This window comes from Macaca fascicularis, chromosome 6 (genome assembly GCF_037993035.2).
Source record: "Macaca fascicularis isolate 582-1 chromosome 6, T2T-MFA8v1.1".
Classification (NCBI taxonomy): domain Eukaryota; kingdom Metazoa; phylum Chordata; class Mammalia; order Primates; family Cercopithecidae; genus Macaca; species Macaca fascicularis.
This window is the reverse complement of record NC_088380.1, coordinates 183,808,776-183,835,758: the sequence shown is the minus strand read 5'-3', so window position 1 is coordinate 183,835,758 and position 26,983 is coordinate 183,808,776. Positions and strand designations below refer to the sequence as shown.

General features: G+C 40.6%; 1 protein-coding gene and 1 pseudogene across 50 annotated transcripts in view; both read left to right on the top strand.

The window, feature by feature from the left end:
* The window catches only part of UIMC1 (ubiquitin interaction motif containing 1), a 117,279-nt gene extending 93,698 nt beyond the window's left edge, over positions 1 to 23,581 (top strand). For all 50 annotated transcript variants that reach the window (XR_012414410.1, XR_012414408.1, XR_012414412.1 and 47 more), the window contains 5 exons: positions 17,435 to 17,513; positions 19,937 to 20,108; positions 21,444 to 21,507; positions 22,572 to 22,608; positions 23,113 to 23,581. Coding sequence is in view for 45 of the 50 variants with exons in the window: in XM_073994794.1 (XP_073850895.1) it covers positions 17,435 to 17,513; positions 19,937 to 20,108; positions 21,444 to 21,507; positions 22,572 to 22,608; positions 23,113 to 23,323 (563 nt within the window). In the remaining 5 variants the exon portion in view is untranslated. The remainder of the gene's footprint in view (positions 1 to 17,434; positions 17,514 to 19,936; positions 20,109 to 21,443; positions 21,508 to 22,571; positions 22,609 to 23,112) is intronic.
* On the top strand, positions 396 to 964 carry LOC102115018 (heat shock factor-binding protein 1 pseudogene; annotated as a pseudogene).
* Positions 23,582 to 26,983: the final 3,402 nt, after the last annotated feature.

Sequence of the window (26,983 nt, the reverse complement as noted above, 5' to 3'; positions counted from 1 at the left end):
GTGAAATTTTATTTGAAAATAGGATTCTCTCTCTTTTTTTTTTTTTTTTTTTAAAAATTGAAATTTGGCTGGGCATGGTGGCTCACCCCTGTAATCCCAGCACTTTGGGAGGTCGAGGTGGGTGAATCACTTCAGGTCAGGAGTTCGAGGCCAGCCTGGCCAACGTGGTGAAACACCATCTCTTCTAAAAATACAAAAATTAGCCAGGCATGGTGGCGCACACCTGTATCTCAGCTACTTCGGAGGCTGAGGCAGGAGAATCACTTCAACCCAGGAGGTGGAGGTTGCAGTGAGCTGAGATTGCATCACTGCATGCCAGCCTGGGCAACAGAGTGAGACTCCATCTCCAAAAAAAATAAAAATAAGAGACATAACCACCAAGCTGGGTATCGGGGAGATGGCCGAGACTGACCCCAAGACCGTGCAGAACCTCACCTCGGTGGTGCAGACACTCCTGCAGCAGATGCAAGATAAATTTCAGACCATGTCTGACCAGATCATTGGGAGAATTGACGATATGAGTAGTCGCATTGATGATCTGGAGAAGAACGTCGCAGACCTCATGACACAGGCTGGGGTGGAAGAACTGGAAGGTGAAAACAAGATACTTGCCACACAAAAGAGTTGAAGGATAATTTATGCTGGAATCTGGAACACCATGTTTCCAAGCCAAGGGAAGATCGAATGGCTTTTTACAGCTAACTACTATGTGTAGACAGGTTTTATATTATAAAGTATGCATTCTTATCACGTACTATATAGTTAGTTTGTAGAGTGATTTACCCCCCAGTTTCTTGAACATAGTGTCTTCACATCTTGGGCCTTGGTCAGTTGTGCTATTCATTATTAAACACTAAAACTTTGGCGGTTCCTGCATAATATTGTCAAATTTTTTAGTGTATTTCTGTGAAGTCGTATTTTTTTTCTTGTCATTCCTTTTGTAGTAGTTGCTGTTTGGATAAAAGTTGCTGTGTTGAGCTGAGATCCGGCCACTGCACTCCAGCTCTGGGCGACAGAGCGAGACTCCGTCTCAAAAAAAAAAAAAAAAAAAAAAAGTTGCTGTGTGATTTTTTTATTAAACAAATAGTAAACCCTTCGGGAAAAAATAAATAAATAAATAAATTCATGAGTCTGTGACACACTACTGGTCTTTTTTTGTTTTTTTTTTTTTCTTTTTTAAAGAAATGGTGTCTTACATTGCCCAGGCTGTTCTTGAACTCCTGGGCTCGAGTGATTTTCCTGCTTTGGCCTCCCAGAGTGTTGGGATTATAGACATGAGCCACCATACCTGACCGCTACTGGTCTTTATAGTAACAGTGACTGCTGTTACTACTATTTTTTGCAAGGCACTATGCACTTACGCACTTAACTCTTTATTTTACCTGATCTTTGCAGTAACCTTACAAGTTAGGCTTTGTCATCCTTAGGGAGAAGTAACTTGCTCAAAATCGTTAAGCTAGTAATTGGTAGTGTGGGAATTGAGACTTAGACCTGTTTATTTCAGGGCCTATTCTTTTTTCCTCTCTATTTTGAAAATTTTCAAATTTCAGAAGTATGAGATACAAAAATAGTGTACTTTCTGTATCCTTCCTATTTCTCTTCTTTTTCTTTCTCATATGTATATTTTTACATATATGGACTTTTCCCTGACCATTTGAGAGTTAGTTGCATAAATCATGACACTTTACCTCTAAATACTTTAATTAGTATGCATCTCTTGTTGTTTTTGTTTTTTGAGACAGGGTCTTGCTTTGTCACCCAGGCTGAGGTGCACTGGCATGATCATAGCTCACTGTAACCTTGAACTCCTGGGCTCCAGCAGTCCTCCCACCTCAGCCTCCCTAGTAGCTAGGACTACAAGCACTCACCACCACACCCAGCTAAATTTAATTTTAATTTTGTAGTGATAGGGGTTTTGCTGTGTTGCCCAAGCTGATCTCAAACTCTTGACCTCAAAAGATCCTCGTATCTTGGCCTCCCCAAGTGCTGGAATTAAACCACTGAGCTCAATCAGTGTGTATCTCTTAAGAACAAGATCATTCTCCTACAAAATAATGTGTTACAACACCATTATTATACTCAAGAAATTTAATGTTAATGCCAATACTATTATCTAGTATACAATCCACATTCACATTTCCTCAGTTGTTCCAGTAGTATCCTTTGTATCTCTTTTTTGGGGTAAAGGATCCAATTAAGCATCATACATTGCATCTAGTCATATATCTTTATTCATCTTTAGAGGGTTTCCCCAGTCTTTTTCCCTCTGTTATTTTATTATGAAAATTTTGAATACACAACAAAGTTCTTACAACAAAGAATCTTGCTACTTAGATTCCATTAATATCTTACTATGTTTTATTACAAATCTGTTTATCTCTCTAGCCATCCTTTAATCCACGTTATGTTTTCGATGCTTTGCAAAGTAAGTTGCAAATATTGGTTCATTTTCCCTGAAATACTTAAGCATGCAGGTCATGAACTAAGTTCCAATATTTGTGTGAAATGCACAAACATTACAGTGTAAATTTGCAGAGTTTGGGCATATGCATATACCTATCAAGACACGGAGTATTAATATCACCCTGGAAGAATCCCTCATATCTCTTCTTCTCCCCCCTCCAAAGGCAACCACTGTTTATTTCTGTAAAATTCTGCTTATATGATATTCTAGAATGTGATATTAGTAGAATCATACCAGTATACTTTTGTGTAATCTTTCACTCAGCATAACGTTTTTGAGATTGATCCATGTTACATTCCTTTTTATTACTGAGTAGTATTCTAGCGTGTGAATATACCAGTTTCTTCATACAGTTCTTCTCTTGGTGTATTTTTCACTATTACAAAGAAAGCTGCTGTGAACATTCTTGTACAGGTTGTATAGTGAGCATAAGATTTCACATCTTTTGAATAAATAGCTAGGAATGGAATTGCTAGGTTATAAAGAAACTGCCAAACCTTTTTCCAAAGTAGTTGTACTATTTTAATTCCCACTAGCAGTTTATGAGCATTCTAGTTATTTTACTTGTTTTACATCTTTGCCACCATTTGATACTGTTTTACCCCCTTAATTTTAGCCATTCTGGTAGTCATGTAATGATTCTAATTGCATTCCCTGATGGCTAATGATGTTGAGCACTTTTTTTTTCACATGATTGTTGTCTAATTTTGTATCTTCTGTAAAGTGTTCAAATGTTTTGTCCATTTTAAAATTGGATTATGTGACTTTTTATTATTGAGCTAGGAGTTCTTTGTATGTCCTGAATACCAGTTGTTTGTCAAATATATGTTCTTTTTTTAATTTTATTTATTTATTTTTTGAGACGGAGTCTCGCTCTGTCCCCCCAGCTGGAGTGCAGTGGCGCGATCTCGGCTCACTGCAAGCTCCGCCTCCCGGGATCCCGCCATTCTCCTGCCTCAGCCTCCTGAGTAGGTGGGACTACAGGCGCCCGCCATCGCGCCCGGCTAATTTTTTTGTATTTTTAGTAGAGACGGGGTTTCACTGTGTTAGCCAGGATGGTCTCGATCTCCTGACCTTGTGATCCGCCCGCCTCGGCCTCCCAAAGTGCTGTGATTACAGGTGTGAGCCACCGCGCCCGGCGCAAATATGTGTTCTACAAATATTTTCTTCTAGTGTGTGCTTGCCTATTCATTTTCTTTTTCTTTCTTTCTTTCTTTCTTTTTTTTTTTTTTTTTGAGACAGAATCTCGCCCTGTCACCCAGGCTGGAGTGCAGTGGCGCGATCTCGGCTCATTGCAGCCTCCACCTCTCAGGTTCAAGCGATTCTCCTGCCTCAGCCTCCTGAGTAGCTGGGACTCCAGGTGTGTGCTACCATGCCCGACTAATTTTTGTGTTTTTAGTAGAGATGGGGTTTCACCATGTTGGCCAGGATGGTCTCGATCTCCTGACCTCGTGATCCACCCGCCTTGGCCTCCCAAAGTGCTGGGATTACAGGTGTGAGCCACTGCACCCAGCTGCCTGTTCATTTTCTTAATGGTGTCTTGCTGTGAAGAAGATTTAAGATGGTCTAATTTTCCATTTTTTCCTTTATGGTTATTATTTTCTATTTAGGTATATGGTACATCTTGAATTGATTTTTGTGTATGGTGTGAGTTAGGGGATGAGGTTTATTTATTCTATGTAGATATCTAGTTATTCTAGCTCAGTTCATTTAAAAGACTTATTTCTCTCAATGGGTTGCTTTGGTGCCTTTGAAAACCAACTTACTGTATAAGTGAGAGTTTATGTCTGGGTTCTCGTTTTTATTTAATTGATCTGTTTGTCTTTATGCCAGTACAAGTGTCTTGATTATAGTAGCTTCATAGTGAGTCTTAAAGTCAGGTAGCATGATTTCCCATTTGTTGTTTTTCAAGATTGTGGCAGATACTCTTTTTTTTTTTTTTGAGATGAAGTCTCACTCTTGTCCCCCAGGCTGGAGTACAGTGGTGTGATCTTGGCTCACTGCAACCTCTGCCTCCCGGGTTCAAGTAATTCTCCTGCCTCAGCCTCTTGAGTAGCTGGGATTACAGGCGCCTGCCACCACGCCCGGCTAATTTTTGTATTTTTAGTAGAGATGGGGTTTCACCATGTTGGCCAGGCTGGTCTCGAATTCCTGAGCTCAGGTGATCTGCCCGCCTCAGCCTCCCAAAGTGCTGGGATTACAGGCATGAGCCACTGTGCCCGGCCAGATTGTGGTAGCTATTCTAGTCTTTCACAGTTTCATATAAATTATTCAGCCAACATGTAAATATACTATGTAATTTCTAGTTTTATCTCTGATAGTGTGTATATGTGTGTGTGTGTGTATATATATGTGTGTGTGTATATGTGTGTGTGTGTGTGTGTGTGTGTGTGTGTGTATACATATATATATATTTTTTTTGAGATGGAGTCTCGCCCTGTTGCCCAGGCTGGAGTGCAGTAGCGCAGTCTTGGCTCACTGCAACCTCTGTCTCCTGGGTTCAAGCTATTATCTTGCCTTAGCCTCCTGAGTAGCTGGGATTACAGGCACCCGCCACCATGGCCAGCTAATTTTCGTATTTTTAGCAGAGACAGAGTTTTACCAAGTTGGCCAGGCTGGTCTCAAACTGCTGACCTGAAGTGATCCGCCTGCCTTGGCCTCCTAAAGTACTGGGATTACAGGTATGAGCCACTGTGCCCGGCCTTCTTTTCTTCTTCTTTTTTTTTGCTTTTGATACAGAGTTTCACTGTGTTGCCCACGCTGGAGTGCAGTGGCACTGTCTCAGCTCACTGCAACCTCTGCCTCCCAAGTTCAAGGGATTCTTGTGCCTCAACCTTCCAAGTAGCTGGGATTACAGGCACGTGCCATGATGCCCAGCTAATTATTTCTTGAAGTGTATTTTATCTGATAGAACAACTAGATATGGTTCTAGTCATTTCAGTCTTACTCCTACTGTTTGCCTGATGTGTCTTTTTCCATTCGTTTACCTTTAACTGATCTGTGTTTTTATTTTTAAAATGTGTCTCCTGTAGACAATATACCATTGGGTCATCCTTTTATCCATTCTGACAATTTCTTGTTGTTCTCTCAGGTACTAGACTTGATAATCTTATTCTAATAGACATAGCTTCCTAACTCAAACATCTTACATGATTATGTTGGTAGTTCCTAAATAGAAATCTTTATAACCCTAAAAAGATAAGCATTGCTGGGTCCATTTACAGATGAGCAAACAAAGGCTTAGAGGCTTCAAGCCTGTAATTACCTGGTCTGGGATAGGATTCAAAGGCAGTTAGACTCCAGAGACAGTACTGCAATGCCAAACTGCCTTTGCTGCAAAAAAGCCACAGAGGCCCCCTCCCTCCCTACTCAAATTGTGGCAATTTTCTTTCAAGCTTAGAGATAAGCTTGTTCTCTTAAGAGGTACACTTTTACTGATCTACTTCCTACTAGTACTTGTCTATAATATTTATAGCTTAATCTTTAACAGCTGAAATTTTTGTTTAAGCAATTTGATAATATATATGTAGAACTTAAAAGTAACTCATATCTTCTGACCCATGAATTAAAGTTTGAAAATCTACTCTAAAAACATCATCAGAATTTAGATGAAATTGTATAGACAAAGATGGTTTATTAAATCATTATTTATAACAATGAACAACTTAACCCAGTGTTCAAAAACAAGACGAAGTATTACATACATAAGGATTCAAAATAACGACTGAAAGACAATACAGTGTACTGAAATATTAACCATAATTTGGAGGAGACTAAAAGCAGAGAGACAGATGATAAAGCAGTGTTAGTAGAAGTGGACAGACTTGAGAATCTTTTGGCGAGAGAAGCAGACCTTGTGACTGGTCAAGATGAGAGAAGGCAATCTTAGGTTTCTGGCTAAGCCAATTGTAGGGTACTCAACTTAGAAAGCCCCTCTGAGTAATTCAGAAGATCACTGTGTTGTGTTTAACTATGTTATTTGTACTTCTTTACTGACAACCCAATTAGTATTTATTTAGCAGCAACTATAACCCAGATATTGTTCTGCAAGCTGAGGGTACAGTACTAAACACAGAAGTCAGCGTTCTATAAAGCTTACCTTTTTGTGAGAGAAACAGATAATAAATGCAATTTAAGAAAAACGAGGCAAGAAGAGGGGATGGAGAATGACTAGAACAGAGGAAAAAAGGGGGCTTGATTAAAGGGGAAGATCAAGGGAGACTTCTCGAGGTGATATTTGAATACAGTCATTCTAGGTCAGGGAATAAATATAAAGGCCCTAAAGCAAGCGTGTGTTTGGCATGTTTCTTAGAGCTGCAGGAAAGACACAATGACTGAATTAGATTGAGCGACGAGGAAAGGAGAGAAGAAATAAACAGTGGTCAGATCATGTGAGGTGAGGTTTTTGTACTTTATTCTAAATATGATGAAAAGCCATAGAGGGGTTCAGAATGAGGGAATAATGTAATCTAACTCTGGCTAAAATGTGGAAAATAATCTATAGAGGGATAGGGACAAAAATGGAATTGAGGAGACTAAGTAGGGGTGGAGGAGAATGGCTGTTGCATTATTCCAGGGAAGATCTGATGTTTGCTTTGACCATAGAGGTAGCTGTGAGGTAAAGAAGTTGTCAGATTTGGAAACATTTTGAAGGTTGAGCCTACAGGATTTGTTGGAGTGTGAGAGAACCAGAAAGACTAAGGTGAAATCAAGGTTTTTCCCCAAGCAACTGGGTTAATGAGGACTTCGTTGTTTGAGAGCGGGAACACTGGGGTAGGAGCAGATTTGGAGGAAGAAATTAAGAATTTGGTTTTGTACATAATTTTAAGATGCCCAGTGAATAACCAAATGAAGATGTTGAGCAGACAGTAGGCTATACAAGTCTAGAAATAACCTTATGGGAAATATTACTGCATATTTGTATGCTGATGGAATGATCTAAAAAAAGAGGGAAAAACTGATGTTTCAGGAGAGATGATGGCAGGAGGGGAATCCTTAATTAAGCAAAAGCATTCAGATTCAGGGTCAAATGGAAAAGTTAGCCTTAGATAGCCATGTGAGCAATTCATTCTGTGCAGTAGGAGGGAAGACAGAGGATATGGGTACAGATGCAGATAGACTAATACTTTTGGTGGTGGAAGAGTGTAGAATTTCTCTCAGGTACTACTACTTTTCTCATCAAAAAGTCTGAAAGGTTGGTTTAACATTAGAAAATCAGTTAATATACTATATTGTAGAACAAAGGACAAAAACCACACAATATCTAAATGGACACAGAAAAAGCATTTGATAGAATTCAGTACTCCTTCATGACAATAAAATACTCAGCAAACTAGGAATAGACAGGAACTTCCTCAGCCTGATAGAGGGCATCTATGAAAAACTCACAGCTAATATCATACTTAATGGTGAAAGACTGACAGCTTTCCCCAAAATCAGAAACAAGACAAGGGTGTTCATTCTTGCCACTTCCATTCAACATGGTAAAGGAGGTTCTAGCCAGGACAGTTAGGAAAGAAATGAAATAAAAGCCATTCAGGTTGGAAAGGAAGACGTTAACTCCTCTATCAGATGACATCTTTTATATAGAAAATCCTAGAGAATCCACTGAAATAAAACAAGCCTTTAGAACTAATAAACGAGTTCAGCAAATTTGCAGGATACAAGGTCAGTATAGAAAATGAACTGTATTTTTGTACACTAGCAGTGAACAATCTGAAAATGGATTTAAGAAAAGAGTAATATTTAATATAGTATCAAAAATAATAAAATACTTAGGAATATGTTTGACAAAATAAATAAAAAACTTCTCTGAGAATTATAAAACATTGTTGAAAGAAATGAAACAAGACCTAAATAAATGGAATGGTATTTCATGTTCATGGTTTAGAATACTTAATGTTGTTAAGATGGCAGTATTCACCAAGTTGATCTACAGATTTCAAATCCTTCTCAAAAGTCCAGCTAGGCTGGGCACTTTAGGAGGCTGAGGTGGGCAGATCACCTGAGGTCAGGAGTGTGAGAACAGCCTGACCAACGTGGAGAAACCCTCTCTCTGCTAAAAATAGAAAAAAAAATTAGCCAGGCATGGTGGCGCATGCCTGTTATCCCAGCTACTCAGGAGGCTGAGACAGGAGAATCCCAGCTACTCAGGAGGCTTAGACAGGAGAATCGCTTGAACCCAGGAGGCAGAGGTTGCGGTGAGCCAAGATCATGCCATTGCACTCCAGCCTGGGCAACAAGAGCGAAACTCCATCTCAAAAAAACAAACAAACAAAAAAACCCCACAAAAATCCCAGCTAACTTTTTTGTATAAATTGATAAGTTGGTCCCAAAATTCAACCAAAATACAAGGGACACAGAATAGAACAGTCTTGAAAAAGAACGAAGTTAAGGGTTCATGCTTTCCAATTTTACAACTTACTAATTCAGATAGCGTGGTTCTGGCATAAAGGTAGGCATGACGATTCAGTGGAATTGAATTGAGGGTCCAGAAGTAAAACCATACATTTGTGGGCAATTGATTTTTGACAAGGATGTCAAGACAATTCAGTGGGGGAAAACAATCCAGTCTTCTTAATATGTAGTGCTGGGACAACTGAATATCCACATGCAAAACCATGGAGTCGGACCACTTGTTTATACTACATATGAAAATAGATCAAAGACCTAAATGTAAGTCATAAAGCTTATATAGGCAGCTACAGTGGTACACACTGGTAAGTCCCATCTACTCAGGAGGCTGAGGCGGGAGGATCCTTTGAGTCCCACCTGGGCAACATAGTTGAGACCTTGTCTCAGCGAGTCAGGGGAACTGTCTTAGGGATAAAACCTCACAATCATAGGTTTAGCAATGGATTCCTAGATATAATACCACAAGCACAAACAACAAAAGAAAAAAGATAAATTGGACTTTATCAAAATTTAAAACTTCTGTGCATCAAAGGACACTATCAAGAAAGTGAAAAGACAACCTACAGAATAGGAGAAAATATTTGCAAATCATATGTATGTTAAGGGTTTAGTATCCAGAGTATATAAAGAACTCTCCTGTCGCCCAGGCTGCAGTAGTGCAATCTTGGCTTGCTGCAACCTCTGCCTCCCCAGCTCAGGCAGTCCTCCCACCTCAGCCTCCCAAGTACTTGCCATTGAATCATAGACTTTAAATGGGTGGATTATATGGTACATGAATTTATCTCAATAAAGTTACATTTAAATAAAAAAGAATGGTGATACAGGAATCAGAATGGATATTAGAGGTTTGAGAATAGCAGAGAAGATGTGAAATGTACCTGGGAGGATGGAAGAATGAACCGACTAGGAAAATATATCAGGATTGCTAGGCAGTAGTGAGGGACCACTTAAGATTTTGATCTTAAATAAAACGTGAGCCCAATCAGCACTGTTGTATGTGTTTTTGTTCCTGTCACATTCAGCAGATAGGGACACATAATAAGTAGGAGGGCTGTATTTAACCAAAGTTGGATTTTGCAAGGAAGTACAGTAGAAAGAAGTTGAGGGAATATTCAAGGGGATTGTTAATATGATAACTAGGTAAACTAAGGTAAGAAGGAATGCGAGGATACGACGGAGTAACAGTGAAAAGATGATAGTGTAGGATTAGATGTCCTAGTGGGGCTGAAGGGTGATTGGTGTAAGAACATTAGAGAGGGTGAGTTGGGAAAGATAGGTGATGGTGATCAGAGAATGGACACCTGAAATTGAGCTCATCATTAATGATAGGCTCAGCTAGAATTCTTCATTGGAACTATAGAAGTCAGAAAATGAATTGATTGTTTGCTCACTTCTCCCAGTTATGACACATAACTGGTACCATTTTAGATGCAGGGGACAGAAATTGATTTATAACATTTGGTGGATACCTTAGGGCGTTAGGCTTACTCCTCTCTTGGAACCCCACTGGAGAAAGGCTGAGATGGTAGGAGCCATAGGAATTAATAAACAAGAGGTCAGGGAACTGAGAGGCTGGACTAGTGGATGGATCATATCTTGGGTTGAACTTACAAAAACTGCAGCATCATATGGTTCAGTCTAATATGTAGATATTGAAATCACCAAGAATAGTGGCAAATGGGGATGAGAATCCAGTTGAAGAGGTATGCCAGAGGAGACTTGGATTTCTTTTGGTGCTTAAGGTAAACACAGTTAAGGCATAATAGGATTGGTCCTGGTTATCTCTTGAAAAAACAGCACTATCCAATCGGAACTTGGGCAATGATAGAAATGTTCTATATCTGTGCTGTCAAATATGGTAGCCACATGTGGCTATTGAGCGTTTGAAATGTGGCTCGTGGGATTGAGGAATTCAATTTTTTTATTATTTTTTGAGACAGAGTTTTGCTCTTGTTGTCCAGACTGGAGTGCAATGACGTGATCTCAGCTTTACTACTACCTCTGCCTTCCAGGTTCAAGCGATTCTCCTGCCTCAGCCTCCCAAGTAGCTGAGATTATAGGCATGCGCCACCATACCCAGCTAATTTTGTATTTTTACTAGAGACAGGGTTTCACCATATTGGTCGGGCTGGTCTCAAACTCCTGACCTCAGGTGATCCACCCACCTTGGCCTCCCAAAGTGCTGGGATTATAGGTGTGAGCCACCGCACCTGGCCCAATTTAAAATTGTATTTCATTCTAATTAAGATTTAAATTTAAGTAGCCACATGTCTCAGAGACTTGCAGATAATTTTTTTTTTTTTTTTTTTTTTTTTTTGAGACAGAGTCTCATTCTGTCACCCAGGCTGGAGTGCATTGGTGCAATCTCAGCTCACTGCAACCTCCGTCTCCCAGGTTCAAGCAGTTATTCTGCCTCAACCTCCCGAGAAGCTGGGATTACAGGCACTCACCACCAAGCCCGCCTAAATTGTCTATTTTCAGTAGAGGCAGGGTTTTGTTGTGTTAGCCAGGCTGGTCTGGAACTCCTGACCTCAAGTGATCCGCCTGCCTTGACCTCCCAACGTGCTGGGATTACAGATATGAGCCACCTTACCCAGCCAATAATTTGTGCTAATAATAACCTTTAATTGAGACTGTTCATTGGTTGTAGGGAGGCAGGCAGCATGGCTGCCTCACTGTGTGCAGGTGGAGCTTGTCTTCCCTTCTTTTCCTTATATCCACTGAAGAAGTGCTAGGCTGAAAGAGGGGTGATCTTAGCAGGAACAGACACAACTCTGTGGCTTCCCATTATTTTCTGCTGAGGTGGTTTTGAGGTTGAGGGAGACAAACTGAGAAGACTTTAACCACTTGTCATTCTGTCAAAACTCCCTTCTTTGTATATATAATTTCCACTCTCCTCAGGGAACTGTTGTCTTTACAATTTATAGTACTAGGCCATATATTTTTTATTTTTAATTGCTTATCTTCTTTGAATTTTGGAAACAAATGTGTTGATGTTTATATGGTATTGATAATTGTTCTGCAATGCCTAGGCTATTTATTTGTCCATTTTGTTTGTAAAATTTAGTATGGAAATCACTTAAGACTAAGTTCTAACCCAAATTGTAGGCTAGCTAGTGGTCACTGGTTGCACGGATGGGTTTAAGTCTTTGGATAAGGCTAAGAAATAAATCTGGAAGAAGAATAATGAAAATTATATAAACAAATAGTAAGTGAATAAAACTAATGTTTATTGAGTGCTTTCTGTGGGCTGGATACTCTTACAGTATCTGATATGATTGTTAGCAAAATTCTTCAGTTTAAGTGCAGTTATCTCATTCAACAGGTAAGGAAATTGTTACTCAGGTTACAGAACTTGCCTAAGACCACACAGCTAGTAGAGGCCCAACTTGGACACCTACTGTCCAACTCTAAAGCCAGTGAGTGCCCTTCATCACAAGGCAATACTGATTATTTGTATCTTAACAGTGCCAAGCCACAGTTCTAAGTACAACTCCTTAAAGCATTTCCCATGCAGTGGAATATAATCTGCTGAGGTAATGGTCTTATGTTTATTGTCGTCTTTCTCAGCTTTCAGTGATACCTGTTCTCTTCTACCTTTCCTTGATAGTCGTACTCAGACCCCTGAGTTGTTCTCTTTTGAAATCTGTGGCTGCTGTCATCAGCAGTTTGGTTTTTGGATATGTGTTTCATAATGAATTCTCTGCCTGTAGCTAGTTTAAATAGCTCTCTCAACCCTCATAAACCACAAGTGCTCCTTCAGAGCAACCTGCATGCACTTCTGTGCTCTTTTGTAGGGGCAGTAGGTTTCAAAGGAAAAACAGCAGCAAGCCCCAGTCCAGTCCGTTGTGATCATAACATTTAATAGAATTACCGTATAGTCCTAACCATCTATCAATATCAAGTCTCTCCCTTCAAATTCTCTTCTACCTGCCCCCTCATTTACCACTTACCACCTTTTCTCTTCCCATTCTTTAGCTTCTTATTTTCCAGGAGAGGCAGCATGCTCTTGTAGAAGAACATATGCTTCTGTGGTCAGATTTGTATTGCATTCCTTGTGCTTTTTTGTTTTGTTTTGTTTTGCTTTTGTTTTGTGACCTTGATCAGGTTACTTAATATTTCATTTACAGCCAGGCACAGTGGCTCACGCCTGTAATCCCAGCACTTTGGGAGGCCGAGGTGGGTGGATTACGAGGTCAGGAGTTCAAGACCAGCCTGGCCAACATGGTGAAACCCCATCTCTACTAAAAATATAAAAATTAGCAAGGCGTGGTGGCAGGCGCCTGTAATCCCAGCTACTCAGGAGGTTGAGGCAGGAGAATCGCTTGAACCCGGGAGGCAGCGGTTGCAGTGAGCCAATATCATGCCACTGCACTCCAGCCTAGGCCACAGAGCAAGATATGGCTAAAAAAATATATATATGTATTTACTATAAAATAGAAATAATGATATATTCTTTGTAGGGTTGTTGTAAAGATAGAGATTATGTTTATAAAGTCTCTGGCACAGAGTAGGTCCTCATAAAACAAGAACTCTTTTTTCCCCTAGAATCTATTGATACTAATTCAGCAAGTATTTATTAGCATTTAATCTGTCCTAGACTCTGCTGAGGATGCTGAAGAGGAAAAAAAAAAACCAAAAAAACAAAAAAACGAAACAAAATAAAACCCAGAGTCTCTGAATTCAGAAAGTTGTGTGGTATAGAAGGAAAACTGACATATAAATGAATAGGAACAGAAATGTACTAAATGCAATAGTGGTATATAGACAGTACTAGAATCAATTAATTCTTTTTCCAACCCTATCTGTGGAGTGGTTTCCAAGTATTTCTTTTGGAAAAATACATGCTAGTCAAGATGGGGGACAAGTAGAAAAAGAAAAATAAAAAATAGAACTCCTAAAGGATTCTGTAATCTTTGAGGTGCCAGCCTTTTAAGAATGGATTTCAGCAAGGCGCTTGATAAAATCTCTCATGAAGTCCTTGTGCGTAAGATAGAGAAGTATGGGCTGGTTGATGTAATAGTAGGTGGATTTGAGGCTGGTTCTGTCCTGGATGTTTTTCTCCTGCAGTACTTTAATTTTACTTATAAAATCTCTGCATTGGAAGGAACCTTAGATCATTTAATCTGTGCCTGACTCTATATAATCTGATTCCTCCCTTCTAATTTTTAATTTGATTTACAAAAAAGTATACAGTGAAAAGTATGCCTCTTTCCTCTTCCAGTCTTCAAGTATTCCTGTCATCCTCCCCAGAGGCAAACACTGTTATTAGTTGCTTGTGTGTGATCTTGTTTTATTATGCATATCTCTTTACACCTTGGGTTGTAGTTATTTGAGTGTGTATGCTGTCTCCATTAGTAAACTGCACTCTCCTTAAGAGCAAGGACAGTGCCTCATAATTTCCTGTATCTCCCCAAATTACCTGCACATTGAAGATTGTCAATAAATGTTTGCTTAATTATTTAAAGAAAAGTTGGACCAGGGAGAAGACAGACTTCTCTGGTAACATGTCACAGTTTTGTCCTTGGCCATATCCTTTACAACCATTTTTCCCTGGTGACTTGGGTGAAGATGTAAAAAGTGTGATTGTCATATATGCAGATGACACGCAGCTGAGAAAGAGAGCTAATAACATCAGATGACAGAATCAAGACTGCAGATGATCTCAATAAATAGAAACGTTCAGCTGAAAAGAACAGGGACAAATACAAAATCCTATGTTTAAGGGGAGAAAAAAAATACCCAGCAACTTAGTTACCAAAGTACAGAATTAAGAGACTTGTCTTGGTAACATTGTATTGTATTGTATTGTATTGTATTGTATTGTATTGTATTGTATTGTATTGTATTGTATTGTATTGTATTGTATTGTATTGATTTTTTGAGACAGTCTAGCTCTTCACCTAGGCTGGAGTGCAGTGCCGCTGTCTCAGCTCACTGCAGCCTCAACCCTCCTGGCTCAGTTGATCCTCCCACCTCAGCCTCCTGAGTAGCTGGGACTACAGGCAAGCACCACCATGCTAGCTAACTTTTATATTTTTTTGTAGAGACGGGGGTTTCACCCTGTTGCCCAGGCTGTTCTCGAGCTCCTGGTCTCAAGTGATCGCCCGCCTCAGCCTCCTAAAGTGTTCGGATTACAGGCATGAGCCACTGCGCCCAGTGATGATAACATTTTATTTGAAGATAATTTGGGAGGGTAGGGGATGGATCTTAATTTCCTTTAAGTTCAGTTTAAGCCAGTAGTATGCCGGGATTGTCAATAAAGCAAACACAGCCTTGACTGAATCAGTAGAATATGAGTCCACATGGGGTAGCTCATGGTTCTTCTGTTCTCTTTACTAGTTGGATTGTTTGTTGAATATTGGATTCTGTTTGGGGTGCTACACATATTAAGAAAAACTGACAAATTGGATTGTATATCTAAAAGAGGTTAATTAGGAAGGTAAAACGTAAGTATAGGAATCAGATCTAGATTCTGTCCTGGGTTTTACTATTTAGTAGTTGTGATAGTGTGGTGAAGTCAATTCCTCTTACCGGGGAAAAGGCCGGGCGCGGTGGCTCAAGCCTGTAATCCCAGCACTTTGGGAGGCCGAGATGGGTGGATCACGAGGTCAGGAGATCGAGACCATCCTGGCTAACACGGTGAAACCCCGTCTCTACTAAAAACTACAAAAAACTAGCCGGGCGCGGTGGCGGGCGCCTGTAGTCCCAGCTACTTGGGAGGCTGAGGCAGGAGAATGGCGTGAACCCAGGAGGCGGAGCTTGCAGTGAGCTGAGATCTGGCCACTGCACTCCAGCCTGGGGGACAGAGCGAGACTCCGTGTCAAAAAAAAAAAAAAAAAAAAAAACCGGGGAAAAGTAATAATACCAATCTGGAGGGGCATTGTAAGGATTAGAGCTAACCTAGGCATTCAGAGTTTCGGCAATCCAAATCTTAATAGAATAGCCATAGTAACTAGGTATAGTTCTTCCTTTGATGATGGTTCCATTTTAATAGGGACAGAAAACTGAGTAAATCCAAGATTTTGTTAAGTGTTCAAAGAGCTGACTTGTGGAAAGGCAGGTAAATGTATTTATATAGTCTCCAGTAAATGCAGATTGAGCCAGATTGCAACAGAATGGATTTCCCTAGGAGGAAGTGAATTTCCCTCAGTTAAAAGATACAGCCAAGTTGGCCGGGCGCGGTGACTAACGTCTGTAATCCCAGCACTTTGGGAGGCTGAGGCAGGTGGATCACCTGAGGTCAGGAGTTCGAGACCATCCTGGCTAACATTGTGAAACCCCGTCTCTAATAAAAATACAAAAAATTAGCTGGGCATGGTGGTGGGTGCCTGTAATACCAGCTACTCAGGAGGCTGAGGCAGAAGAATCACTTGAACTCCGGAGGCGGAGGTTGCAGTGAGCTGAGATCACACCATTGCACTCCAGCCTGAGCAAGAAGAGTGAGATTCCGTCTCAAAAAAAAAAAAATACAGTCAAGACCGTATGATTACTTGTCAGGGATGTTTATAGAAGGCATTTTTGTATGAGTAGGAGGTTGATCTAGAAGGTTAGGCAAACGGTGGCCAGCCATGGGCCAAATCTAGCCAGATACCTGTTACTGTAGATAAAGTTTTATTGAAACATACCCATTTGTTCATGTATAGTCTGTGACTGCTTTCCTGCTAACAGTACAGAGTTGAGTAGTTGTGACAGAGACCATATGGCCTACCAAGCCTAAAATATTTACTCTCTGTCTCCACAGATAAAGTTTGCTGACCCCTGGACTAGATAAATGCTTCACAACCTAAGTTACTCGTAACCCTGCTAAATTATCTGTTGTGGGGATTCAGGTATTAGGAGGAAAGAAGGTAGAGTTTGACGTGAAATTGTTGTAGTTTTTCTTGTTATGCAAGGAATGAACTGGAAAACACTTGATTAAATAACCTCCAGGATCCTTTAAGAGACTGATTTTATAAACAGATGTCTTTTGGTGTGAGAGACAATATATTTGTGTGTCATTTGGGCTAAAGCCATTTATACCCACTAGAATTGGGAGGTGGTACTAGTGTAGTGAAGAAAGACTGGTTGTATTAACTGTTCTGAGCCACAGTTTTCTCATTGCAGAACTTTTCAGAGTTTTGTAAAGATTGGAGCTTATGTAGGCACTCAGATGTGGCTGTCATTACTATATTTCATAGAGTACCTCACTTGAGTATGTGTCATACCAGATAGAATTTTGCTTGGGAAAGTGTAAATCCCTCCCTTGAGTGCTGCAAGCTGGGATAGTACACAAAAACCTTTCTTGGTGTGGAGTAGATCTTTAGATCTCATGGCTTAGCATATAGCGGAATATCTTGTGGAGGACAGAATATTGTCAAAACATTTGTTTTGGTGCAAATGTTACAATTGCTATTCTCAATGCTAGAAAGAATGAGACTTCGCAAACGATGTATTTCTCCCAGTGGGATAAGGTTTTAAACTTTGCTTCTTCCTATACATTTTGTCTTTTATATTCAGAGTCTGCTGGCAGCTAATTATATATATGTTTTATTTTATTTTATTTTTTATTAAAAGTATTGACTCGGAGACAAAAAGAGGCCAAGACCAAGAGTGACAGTGGGACAGCTGCTCAGACTTCTCTAGACATTGACAAGTAAGTAGGTGTGCTGCATTCACGGAGCTCCTGTATAGCATGCCATCATGTGGACTGAAGAAAAAGATCAGTTGTTATCTTACTCATCTGACCCTGTATTTCTTTGGCCTGCCAATGGCTTCATTGCTTGGATGCCTGAATCGCTCTTTTTTTTTTTTTTTTTTTTTTTTTGAGATGGAATTTCGCTCTTCTTGCCCAGGCTGGAGTGCAATGGCATGATCTCGGCTCACCACAGCCTCCGCCTCCTGGGTTCAAGCAATTCTCCTGCCTCAGCCTCCCAAGTAGCTGGGATTACAGGCATGCGTCACCACACCTGACTAATTTTGTGTTTTTAGTAGACGCGGGGTTTCTCCATGTTGGTCAGGCTATCTCGAACTCCTGACCTCAGGTGATCTGCCCACCTCGGCCTCCCAAAGTGCTGGGATCACAAGTGTGAGCCCCCGCGCCCGGCCCTGAATTTCTTTTTCTTATTCCTAGTCTCTGTCAGTGTAGGTGGCCTTTGTATCCATTTTTAATACACTAAAAACAATCCTGCCACCCACTCCACTTCCACATTGCTCTTAGGTTTCTGTTTTCTTTAATTTGCATATTGCTATTTGGTGCTCTTTGGGAAGCATTGAGCATTTCACATGATAGTACAGAAGTTGAATTGCAAAAGGTTGGGCAATATAGAAGACTTTTTGGTTGTGTGTTGTAGCTTGACTGAGAAAGCTCATTCTGAGGAAGGGGTCAGGTGTAGATGCTGCCATCTGAAAGTAAAGTCATTACCAACAGTAGATTAAAGCAGTTACTAAGCAGAAACTTTTATCTTTGAAACACAGATCTTAGCCCCTGAATTTCAGGGCTGTCTTCCCTAATTTAGTTGAGCAGAACTGATCCTTTGGAATCTTACTGTAATGTAGACATTCGTTTAGAAATTCCTCACATTGTATTGCAGTAATTTTTTTTTTTTTTTTTAAAGAACATTTCTGTATTCCTGGTTAGTCTGAGTTTTTTGAGACAAATACTTGCCTTAATTCATGTTTATATCCCCAGCTTCTAATAAAATGTATCTGAGACAACAATAACAATAATAGCTGTTTGTTTAGTGCTAGTATTATGTGCCAATCATTGTGCTAGGTGCTTTGTTTGTTACTCTCACTGTGGTTGATTTAAGGTAGTTATTCTTTTGTTTTTTAAATAAGGAAACTAAAGAGAAATTATATGTAACTGGTTAAGATCACTGCAGCTAAAAGTGACAAAGCCTGTCTGACTCTAACACTCCTGCCTCTTATGCAGTACTTCTGTCTCTCATATAGTAGGGAATTAATAAATGTTTTTTGCATTAATTGATAAACCTTGAAAGGTATATTAGTCTAGCTTTTCTCACAAGGCAGCATTTTGCTTGCATTCTTCTGGATAATTAAGTATTTGAGAGACTTATTTCTCCTATTTTAAAGATCTTCAGAAAAAGTCTTCCTTACAGCTAATCCAAGTCTCCCTTGCTGTAGTTATTGAATAATAACCATCTGGCCATCATTATGGCCAGAAAGAGATGTCCAAGATAGCATGCTTTGGAAAATTTTTTTTAGTTTCTTAAAACTAAGGTGATCTTATGAGTCAGGCAGATCTAGTTTCTGACAGTTATTACCTATAAGACCATAGTTAGATTAGTTCCGTCCTAATGGAGCTGAATAATTAATTGAGAATTGTGATTAAAGAGCCTTGCACAGTTTCTCACCACAGAGAAAATACTTACTAAATATTCATTTTTTTCTTTTACCCCCAGTGATTCCATTTTTACTGATGCCCAGTAAACTTTACCTCAAGGACCTACTTTTCCTCTCTTTTCCCAAACTCTACTCTTCTAAAAAGATAAAGATAGCTATGCATACAGAATTACGCAAAAGCCTCTGGCAGAACCACATGGTTTTTAGTAACTTCTTAGTTGATGTTGCAGATTGTAGAATTAAGGAAGTCAGCATATAGACAGAGTTAATTTACTAATCAGACAAGTTCATCCACCCTGGTAAAAATGTCAACTTAATTTAATGCTTTTGGTGCTCCCTTTTCTGTGGAAATTTTAACTTCTCTTTGAAAAAACTATTACACTTAATTTTGGAAGAGTTTGACAGAATATTTTATGTCTGAAGAGCAATCAGCATTGTTTGAGATAGTTTGAAGAGCTGATTTCATTACCATCCCACTGCTGCAACAGCAGGGTACAGAGAAACAGCCAGGGAAAACTGCTAATCACTCAGTCCTTTTGATTGACGTTGGGTTAGTTTTATTGGTGATCCTGCTGAGTGAATCTGCATTGGTTGATATGTCTCCTCCACAGAATAACTTTGGGATGTAAAAACACAATTTGAGACATATCCAGGGGCCCAGAGGCAAAAGCGCATCTTAAAACTGTGTTTTCTTCCTTTTTTATTATTGGCTAGGAATGAGAAGTGTTATCTCTGTAAATCCCTGGTCCCATTTAGAGAGTATCAGTGTCATGTGGACTCCTGTCTCCAGCTTGCAAAGGCTGACCAAGGAGATGGGCCTGAAGGGAGTGGAAGAGCATGTTCAACTGTGGAGGGGAAGCGGCAGCAGAGGCTGCGGAACCCAAAGGTATGTGTAGAGTGTTTTGGGAAAGGCTACCTAACCCTCCTGGTTGTCAGTTGTAAGAGACCACAGTTCTGTTCTGGACTTTTCTTCTCCCTCCCCTCTTCCCTCTATTTATCTTGAAACAAGATTTGTGCTTTTTAAAATTATTTTTCCTTTTAATTTAAAAAGTAGTACATGTTCATTGTAGAAAATACGGAAAGTTCAAAAAAATATAAATAATCAGGGGAAGTCATCACCCATAATTTAGCTACTCAAAGATGATAACTTTTAATGTATTGGCCTATTTTCTTCTGGTCTTTTTTTCTGTGCGTTGTTAATGTAATTGACACTGTTCTCCCTCTCCCCCCTTCTCTCTCTCAATATATATACAATAAGCACACACACAACATACTATATATCTAGTACTATATGTATACTGTATTCTATATAGTACTTGATATGTAGTTTTCTCACTTGCATTTATGAAAACTTAAGGTGTAGTGTAAACATTTTGGATTTTATTTTTAAAAATTACTATTAATGTTTATATCACACAGATGGTCATTTAAACATTCACCTATTATTGAACATTTTGGTTCTTTTGTATTATAAGATTGTATTTAAAACATTAATCAGTCTTTATACCGTTGATTATTTCCTTAGAATACATTTTCTGACATGGAACTATTAGGTCAGTGGATACATGAATTTTAAAGTCTCTCAAAACCTGCCAAATTGCTTTCCAGAAGGGATATCCAGTTTATAATCCCACTGCCAAGAATATATGTGAGATCAACTCTGTTGAACTCCTTAGGAAGCTGCCGGGTCTGGGCCCTGGTCACTGGGAAGGATGGATGTACTTTCTGGACCTTGTAATTAGAGATCAGGAAGAGCAAGTCTTGGCTTAGAGATGAAAAATAAAGCAGCAGCTCCATATCCTAGGGTTCCTGACGAAGGAGTCACTGCACACACTAAAATGGGGAAGCCATTGTCTGTCATGCCAGAAGAAAGAGACCTCTCTCTGAATGGGGTGAGTTTGAGGTGGAGATTTGGAGTTAGGTTTATAGGTAGGCACTTACTTATATAGCCAGTTTATTCTGGCATCACTGCCTGTAGACGCTACCTTAAAATTTATTTTCTGTTTTAAATCCATGATAATCTTGGCATAACGATGTATTCTCTTCATTATAGTTTGCTTTTTCACTTGTGTACCCTCATTTATTAGAATGCAGAAGACTTCCCTAGAGCTGTGGCCCCCACACCTTTTCTCTTCTATGAACACGTGTGATCTGGGCCGTGGAAGTTGTATTTTAGACTCTGCCGTGAAGTAACCCTTTCATCTCTTTTTCTCTGTTACAGGAAAAAGGCCACAGTGAAGGCCGACTCCTTAGTTTCTTGGAACAGTCTGAGCACAAGACTTCAGGTGAGGACCCCAGGACCAGTTTTCTGGGCTTCTGCCTAAGGCCTTTCAATGAAGATAGCCATTGCCAGCCCCCTGACTATTTGCTGGGACTCTCTGGGTACACACGTGAACCAATCAGCCAGCCTTTGAGACTCCATCTAAGTCATCTCTCCTTAAGGAATATGGGGCAATATACTGTCTTATTCATCCTATGTTTCATTTCAGGCTTTATAAAGCCTTGAATCATGACTGCCTATTGAACTCAGAAAAAATACTATCAAAACACAGGGGAATAAGACAAGCCCCAAGTATACCTAAAGGAACAGGCACAGAAAACTAGATATGCAGATGTTATTGCTTCCTCCTATTGCTTTGTGCATCATTCATATGTTACCTTTGGCTTAGTGTCCCAACCTGCAATCCTCAGGGTTTGTGCATAGTATTTAGGGAGCAGTAGAGTGGATTGGTTAAGACCATTGCAGGGAGTTAGTAGTACTAAACCTCATAGATTGCAAGAATTATATCTGGTAAAGCTCCAAACATACTCCCTGGCATAAGTAGACTCTTGATAAATGTTAGCTGCTGTTATTACTGTTGTTATTAGTCGCTGTTGTTAAAATTCACCAGATGTGGATGGAAGAGGAGCTTTTGCTTAAGCCTGGTGAGATGTGCTTACCATCTAGTTCTAATAGTTCATTCCCACCAAGCAAGTCTGTTGTGCCTTCTGATGACTATAAAAAGGCAGCCTCTCCCAGCCTCATATCCTGCTGTCTCTAGATCACCAGTTTGTGAATCTCTGCAGGTGGCAGATTTCCCTTGGCAACTTCCTTGTTCCTCAAGTCTAGAATTGAAGTCGATTTATTCAGAGGCTGTTCATTCAAAAGTGTTTCTCTGAGTGCCACAGCAGCTGAGTCTGTTGGACACTAATACTCACATTCCGTGGGTTTAGGGGATTGGGGATCTGTGCTACCTGGATAGGCCTGATGAGAAGCAGTGCCTAGAACACAGGAAGCAAAAGATCAGTGAGAAGTGGTGTGATTACCAACACTACTACCAACATTATTATTTTTTCTCTCGTATCACAGATGCAGACATCAAGTCTTCAGAAACAGGAGCCTTCAGGTGAATTGGATTGTGCGCTGAATTGTGGCTGTCAGATTTCTGAAAAGTGCAGGCCTTGTCCTGTGTTCTGTGTGTAGTGTGATACTCAAACTGTGGCAGTGGAAATCACTGTGGAACTATTATGACCTCTCTCTCAGTATGACTGTGCTCCCCGTTTATCTGAACTAAAGATTAGATAGCTCAGTTCATTCATTGTGTTAAAACAAGCAGAGTAAAAGTTATGTCTTATTCTTCTCTACCTCTCTATCCCTATCCAACCCTGGTTTTCTGACCTGGATTCTCAAGCAGTTTGGGAATTTGGATCTGAATTCTCATTCTCTCAATGCCAACTTTAAGTATATGATTTTGATTTACCCAGTGACCTCATCTGTGAAAACAGAGTGATGATATGTGGTAGGATTATTACAAAGATTATTTGTACTAATAATCCCCTGATACAGGGCATAGCATGTCCTTGATGCTTAGTAGGTGTATATTGAATCTGAATTTTTTCCTTCTCTCTAGGGTGCCCTCACCAGGGATGGAAGAGGCAGGCTGCAGCAGAGAGATGCAGAGTTCCTTCACACATCGTGATTTAAATGAATCTCCCATCAAGTCTTTTGTTTCCATTTCAGAAGCCACAGATTGCTTAGTGGACTTTAAAAAGCAAGTTACTGTCCAGCCGGGTCGTCGGACACGGACCAAAGTTGGCAGAGGAAGAAGGAGAAAATTCTGAATTTCTAGGGTCCAAAAGTTGACAAAGCCATTAGTAGGAGGGGTGGGCCATGTTCATTAAGCCATAGTGGTCCCTTGTTCATTGTTGAGTAAGTTTTAGCCCTGCAGTTTTCACCACCAGCACCCACTCCGCATTCTGGTTTTTATGTTTTTTATGACCTATGCAGACAACTGTGTATAGTATTCTGTTTTATAACAGTTTTTTTGAATTCACTTACAGTTAAAAATTTAAATATATTTATGTTTGTATGAAATCTTATTTCAGTAGATGGAAATTTTAATTTTTTTCCCTTCATGTTGCAGGGTTTGGGGTGGGGATATTTTCATTGTAGAGATAGTTTATTAGACTCATAAATCACATGCTGAATGAATTCCATTACTGATCCTTGACATACCATGTATATATTCACTTAATGTGTACTGCACAGTTCTGAACACTGTGTGGTTATTCCGTTGACTGTTTCTGACATAATTCTGGGAGGTGCCAGGGGCATTGATTCCCACTATCTATTCTGCCATCCCTGCCATTCAATGACCTGTCCCTTCATCTTGTACTCACACAGTGGTATTCTCAGCCTGAGCATAGAACCTTTGAGGGATGTGTCCTGCCATTCTTCCCAGGAATGTGTAAGTGAACTCTGTTATTAGATGCCTATGCAATTATTTTTTCTAAATAGATTAACCATTGGGGATGCCAGGCATATTCATCTGTTCAAATCAAGATTGGTTCTCTTGATGTCAAAGATTAGCAGCAACAGGACATGGCTTCTATTTTGGTAACATTACTAACATAGTGCACATTCCTCACCATGTTGCCTAGGAGCTTCCAGTGCAGAACAGAGATGTGGTCTGTTCTCAGTGCGTGCCACACACAGACTCCAAACATGAGAGGATGTCAGTTGGCAGGAGCAGCTACCTGAAGGCGACGACCAAACAAGGATGTGAAGAATGCTAGCTTTGGCCAAAACTGATTTGAAGATGTAATGAAAAACTGGGGGAGGTGGCTGTTGACCAGGAAAGGATCTTGGGACAGGATTAACAGGCACATTGAAGACTCTCCTAACTTCTGATTTTGTCCAAAGTTTTCTTTTAACATGAAAATGAGGTATGTGTTAGACTGGGGAGTTTACACGTAGCTGGGATGGAAGACACAGCACAAACATTAAGGCCTTGTTCCTGCCTAGGTCCCTTTGTGCACAAGCTTTTGGGTTAGAAGAAGGCAAGATGGCAATCTCACTGTCTTTTCCTTCCATAGATAATGTCTTGCTGTTGGATGGCACTGACCTAGTGGCTAGCATCACATAAGAAATAGCTATTATTTTTTGAGCAACTACTATGGTCCAGGCAACGTATGTGGCCTTCATTTAATCCTCATAGCAACCCTGTGGGGTAGGTGTTATCATCTCAATTTCCAGATGAGGAAACAAAGGCTTAGGGGAACAAATAAGCCACTTTTTGTCCATGGCAGTGAAACCACAGTGCCCCTACTCTTCATTCCTGAAGAAAATGCCATGTTTGGACTCCAGTATTGATTATTTTCCCGTTTTTCTTCCAGTGAAAAGTAGTTTATCAGTTATGTCCCATAAGCTTAACTCTCGCTTGTTTTCTCTCATTAAATGGCAATTTATTGGAGGTAGCACTCTATAAACAGGGGATAGTGTGTGTATCTGTTCGCCTGAAGATAAGAAAAGGAAAAGGGTACTTCTGGAAAGTGAATTATTTAGCTTAAAATTGAGCAGTCTCCCTAAAACATGAGTCAGCAGCAGGAGGGTATGGATCAGCCAGACCAGGAACCATAGGCTTAATTTTTAGCTAAATGGGGAGTCAAAGGAAGAACAGCTACCTGCTTCCCCCATCACCTCCCTACAACCGTCTTGTGTGCCCCCAGTTTTTTCTCCCCATGTTGTGATCCTGTGAGAGGAGCATTAGTGAAAGAGTGAAGAGACAAAGTAGAAAATGTGTGAGATCAGCCTACATCTGCATCCTGCTTCTGATAAAAGTTAACCTCTCTGAGACCTGGCTTCCTTGTCCATCAAATGGGAAAAAATCATAGGGTTCTAAGGATTACCATAATGTGGATAAAAGCTTTGTTTTAGCACAATGTCGTCACATAGAAGAATGAGTTAGTGGCAGCAGTTATTAATGTGATGCTAGTCTATGTGTCACAAATGATGTTGCACTAAGGGGTGGAGGGATGGGGGCGGGGGTGCAGATGCAAGAGGAGATAGTTTTCAGAGGAGCGCGTACTCAGGAGGGACTACTTGGGCTTCATCAACCATCAGGCTTCCACAGAAAACTTGGGTCCTGGGCATCTAGAGCTTTCCTAGGGCCGCTGGGTTTCTTTTACTTCTGAAAGATGAGAAACAGCTGTTCTGCTGATGCTGCCAACTCATGGAGAGCTGGGAAGCTCCATGAACTTCACAAGCTATTGCCATAAATTGGAAGAGAGTCCGGGTGCGGTGGCTCAAGCCTGTAATCCCAGCACTTTGGGAGGCCGAGACGGGCAGATCACAAGGTCAGGAGATCGAGACCATCCTGGCTGACACGGTGAAACCCCGTCTCTACTAAAAAATACAGAAAACTAGCCGGGCGCGGTGGCGGGCGCCTGTAGTCCCAACTACTCGGGAGGCTGAGGCAGGAGAATGGTGTGAACCCGGGAGGCGGAGCTTGCAGTGAGCTGAGATCTGGCCACTGCACTCCAGCCTGGGTGCCAGAGCAAGACTCCGCCTCAAAAAAAAAAAAAAAAAATTGGAAGAGAGATCGGGGGACTTCTCTTTGTTAGGCACTGTAGTTGTGTTTTTCATTTAGTCCTTATGGTAGCCCCAGCGGAGGTTGTGCCTCGCCCATTTCCCCCAGGCATTCACCATTCTGCTGTATACCCAGAGTCCTGTTGTAAGTACCTGAAACTCTGCCTGAGGACCCTCTTGGTTTGTATTGACATAAGCTGGGAGTGCCAGGGAATTAGTGCCCCTGGGGCAGCTCTCAGCCAGTGGAAGGGGGAGGATAAATACCCCAGCTTCCTCACTCAGTGAGGGACAACGCTAAGGCACATTCTACCTATTTCTCAGGGTTCCCTGTGGGAGTGAACCTCTCTAAGCTCCCAGTAACAACTATGTACACTTCATTGGCTTTCTCTTCCTACCTGGCTTCCAGCTCCTCTTCCGTGTTTTCCGGATCAGGACTGGGACTAGGGTGATGAGCCTTTTTTCTTGGGTTCATCTAAGTGCAAGGTTGGCACCTGTATGAACCCGAGAGGGTCTCTTTACATTCTGTACTCTAGGCATATCACTTGCATTGCCCTAATTCTGGCCCTGTCCTGGATCACTTCCCGAATAAAGTTACTTGCATTCAAATTAGGTCTGCTTCTGGGTTTACCTAACCTAAAGCAAATCCTATGAAGACATTAGTCTCCATGTGTTTGTTATACAGGGAAAACCGAGGCTCAGAGGAATGAAGAAATTTGCCTAAGGTCATTCAGTTGGTAATGGGATGGGATTTTGAACCCAGGTCTGTCCAACCCCAGAGCTGAAGCTCTCTGTACTATACCACACTACTTCCTGCTTCCCATTTCAGTCACAAAACTAATGACTTAAGGGAAATTTCAGGTTTGGATGAGCTCATTTTTGCCTGCGAATCAGGGTAGCTTTGGCCTTAAGTTGTT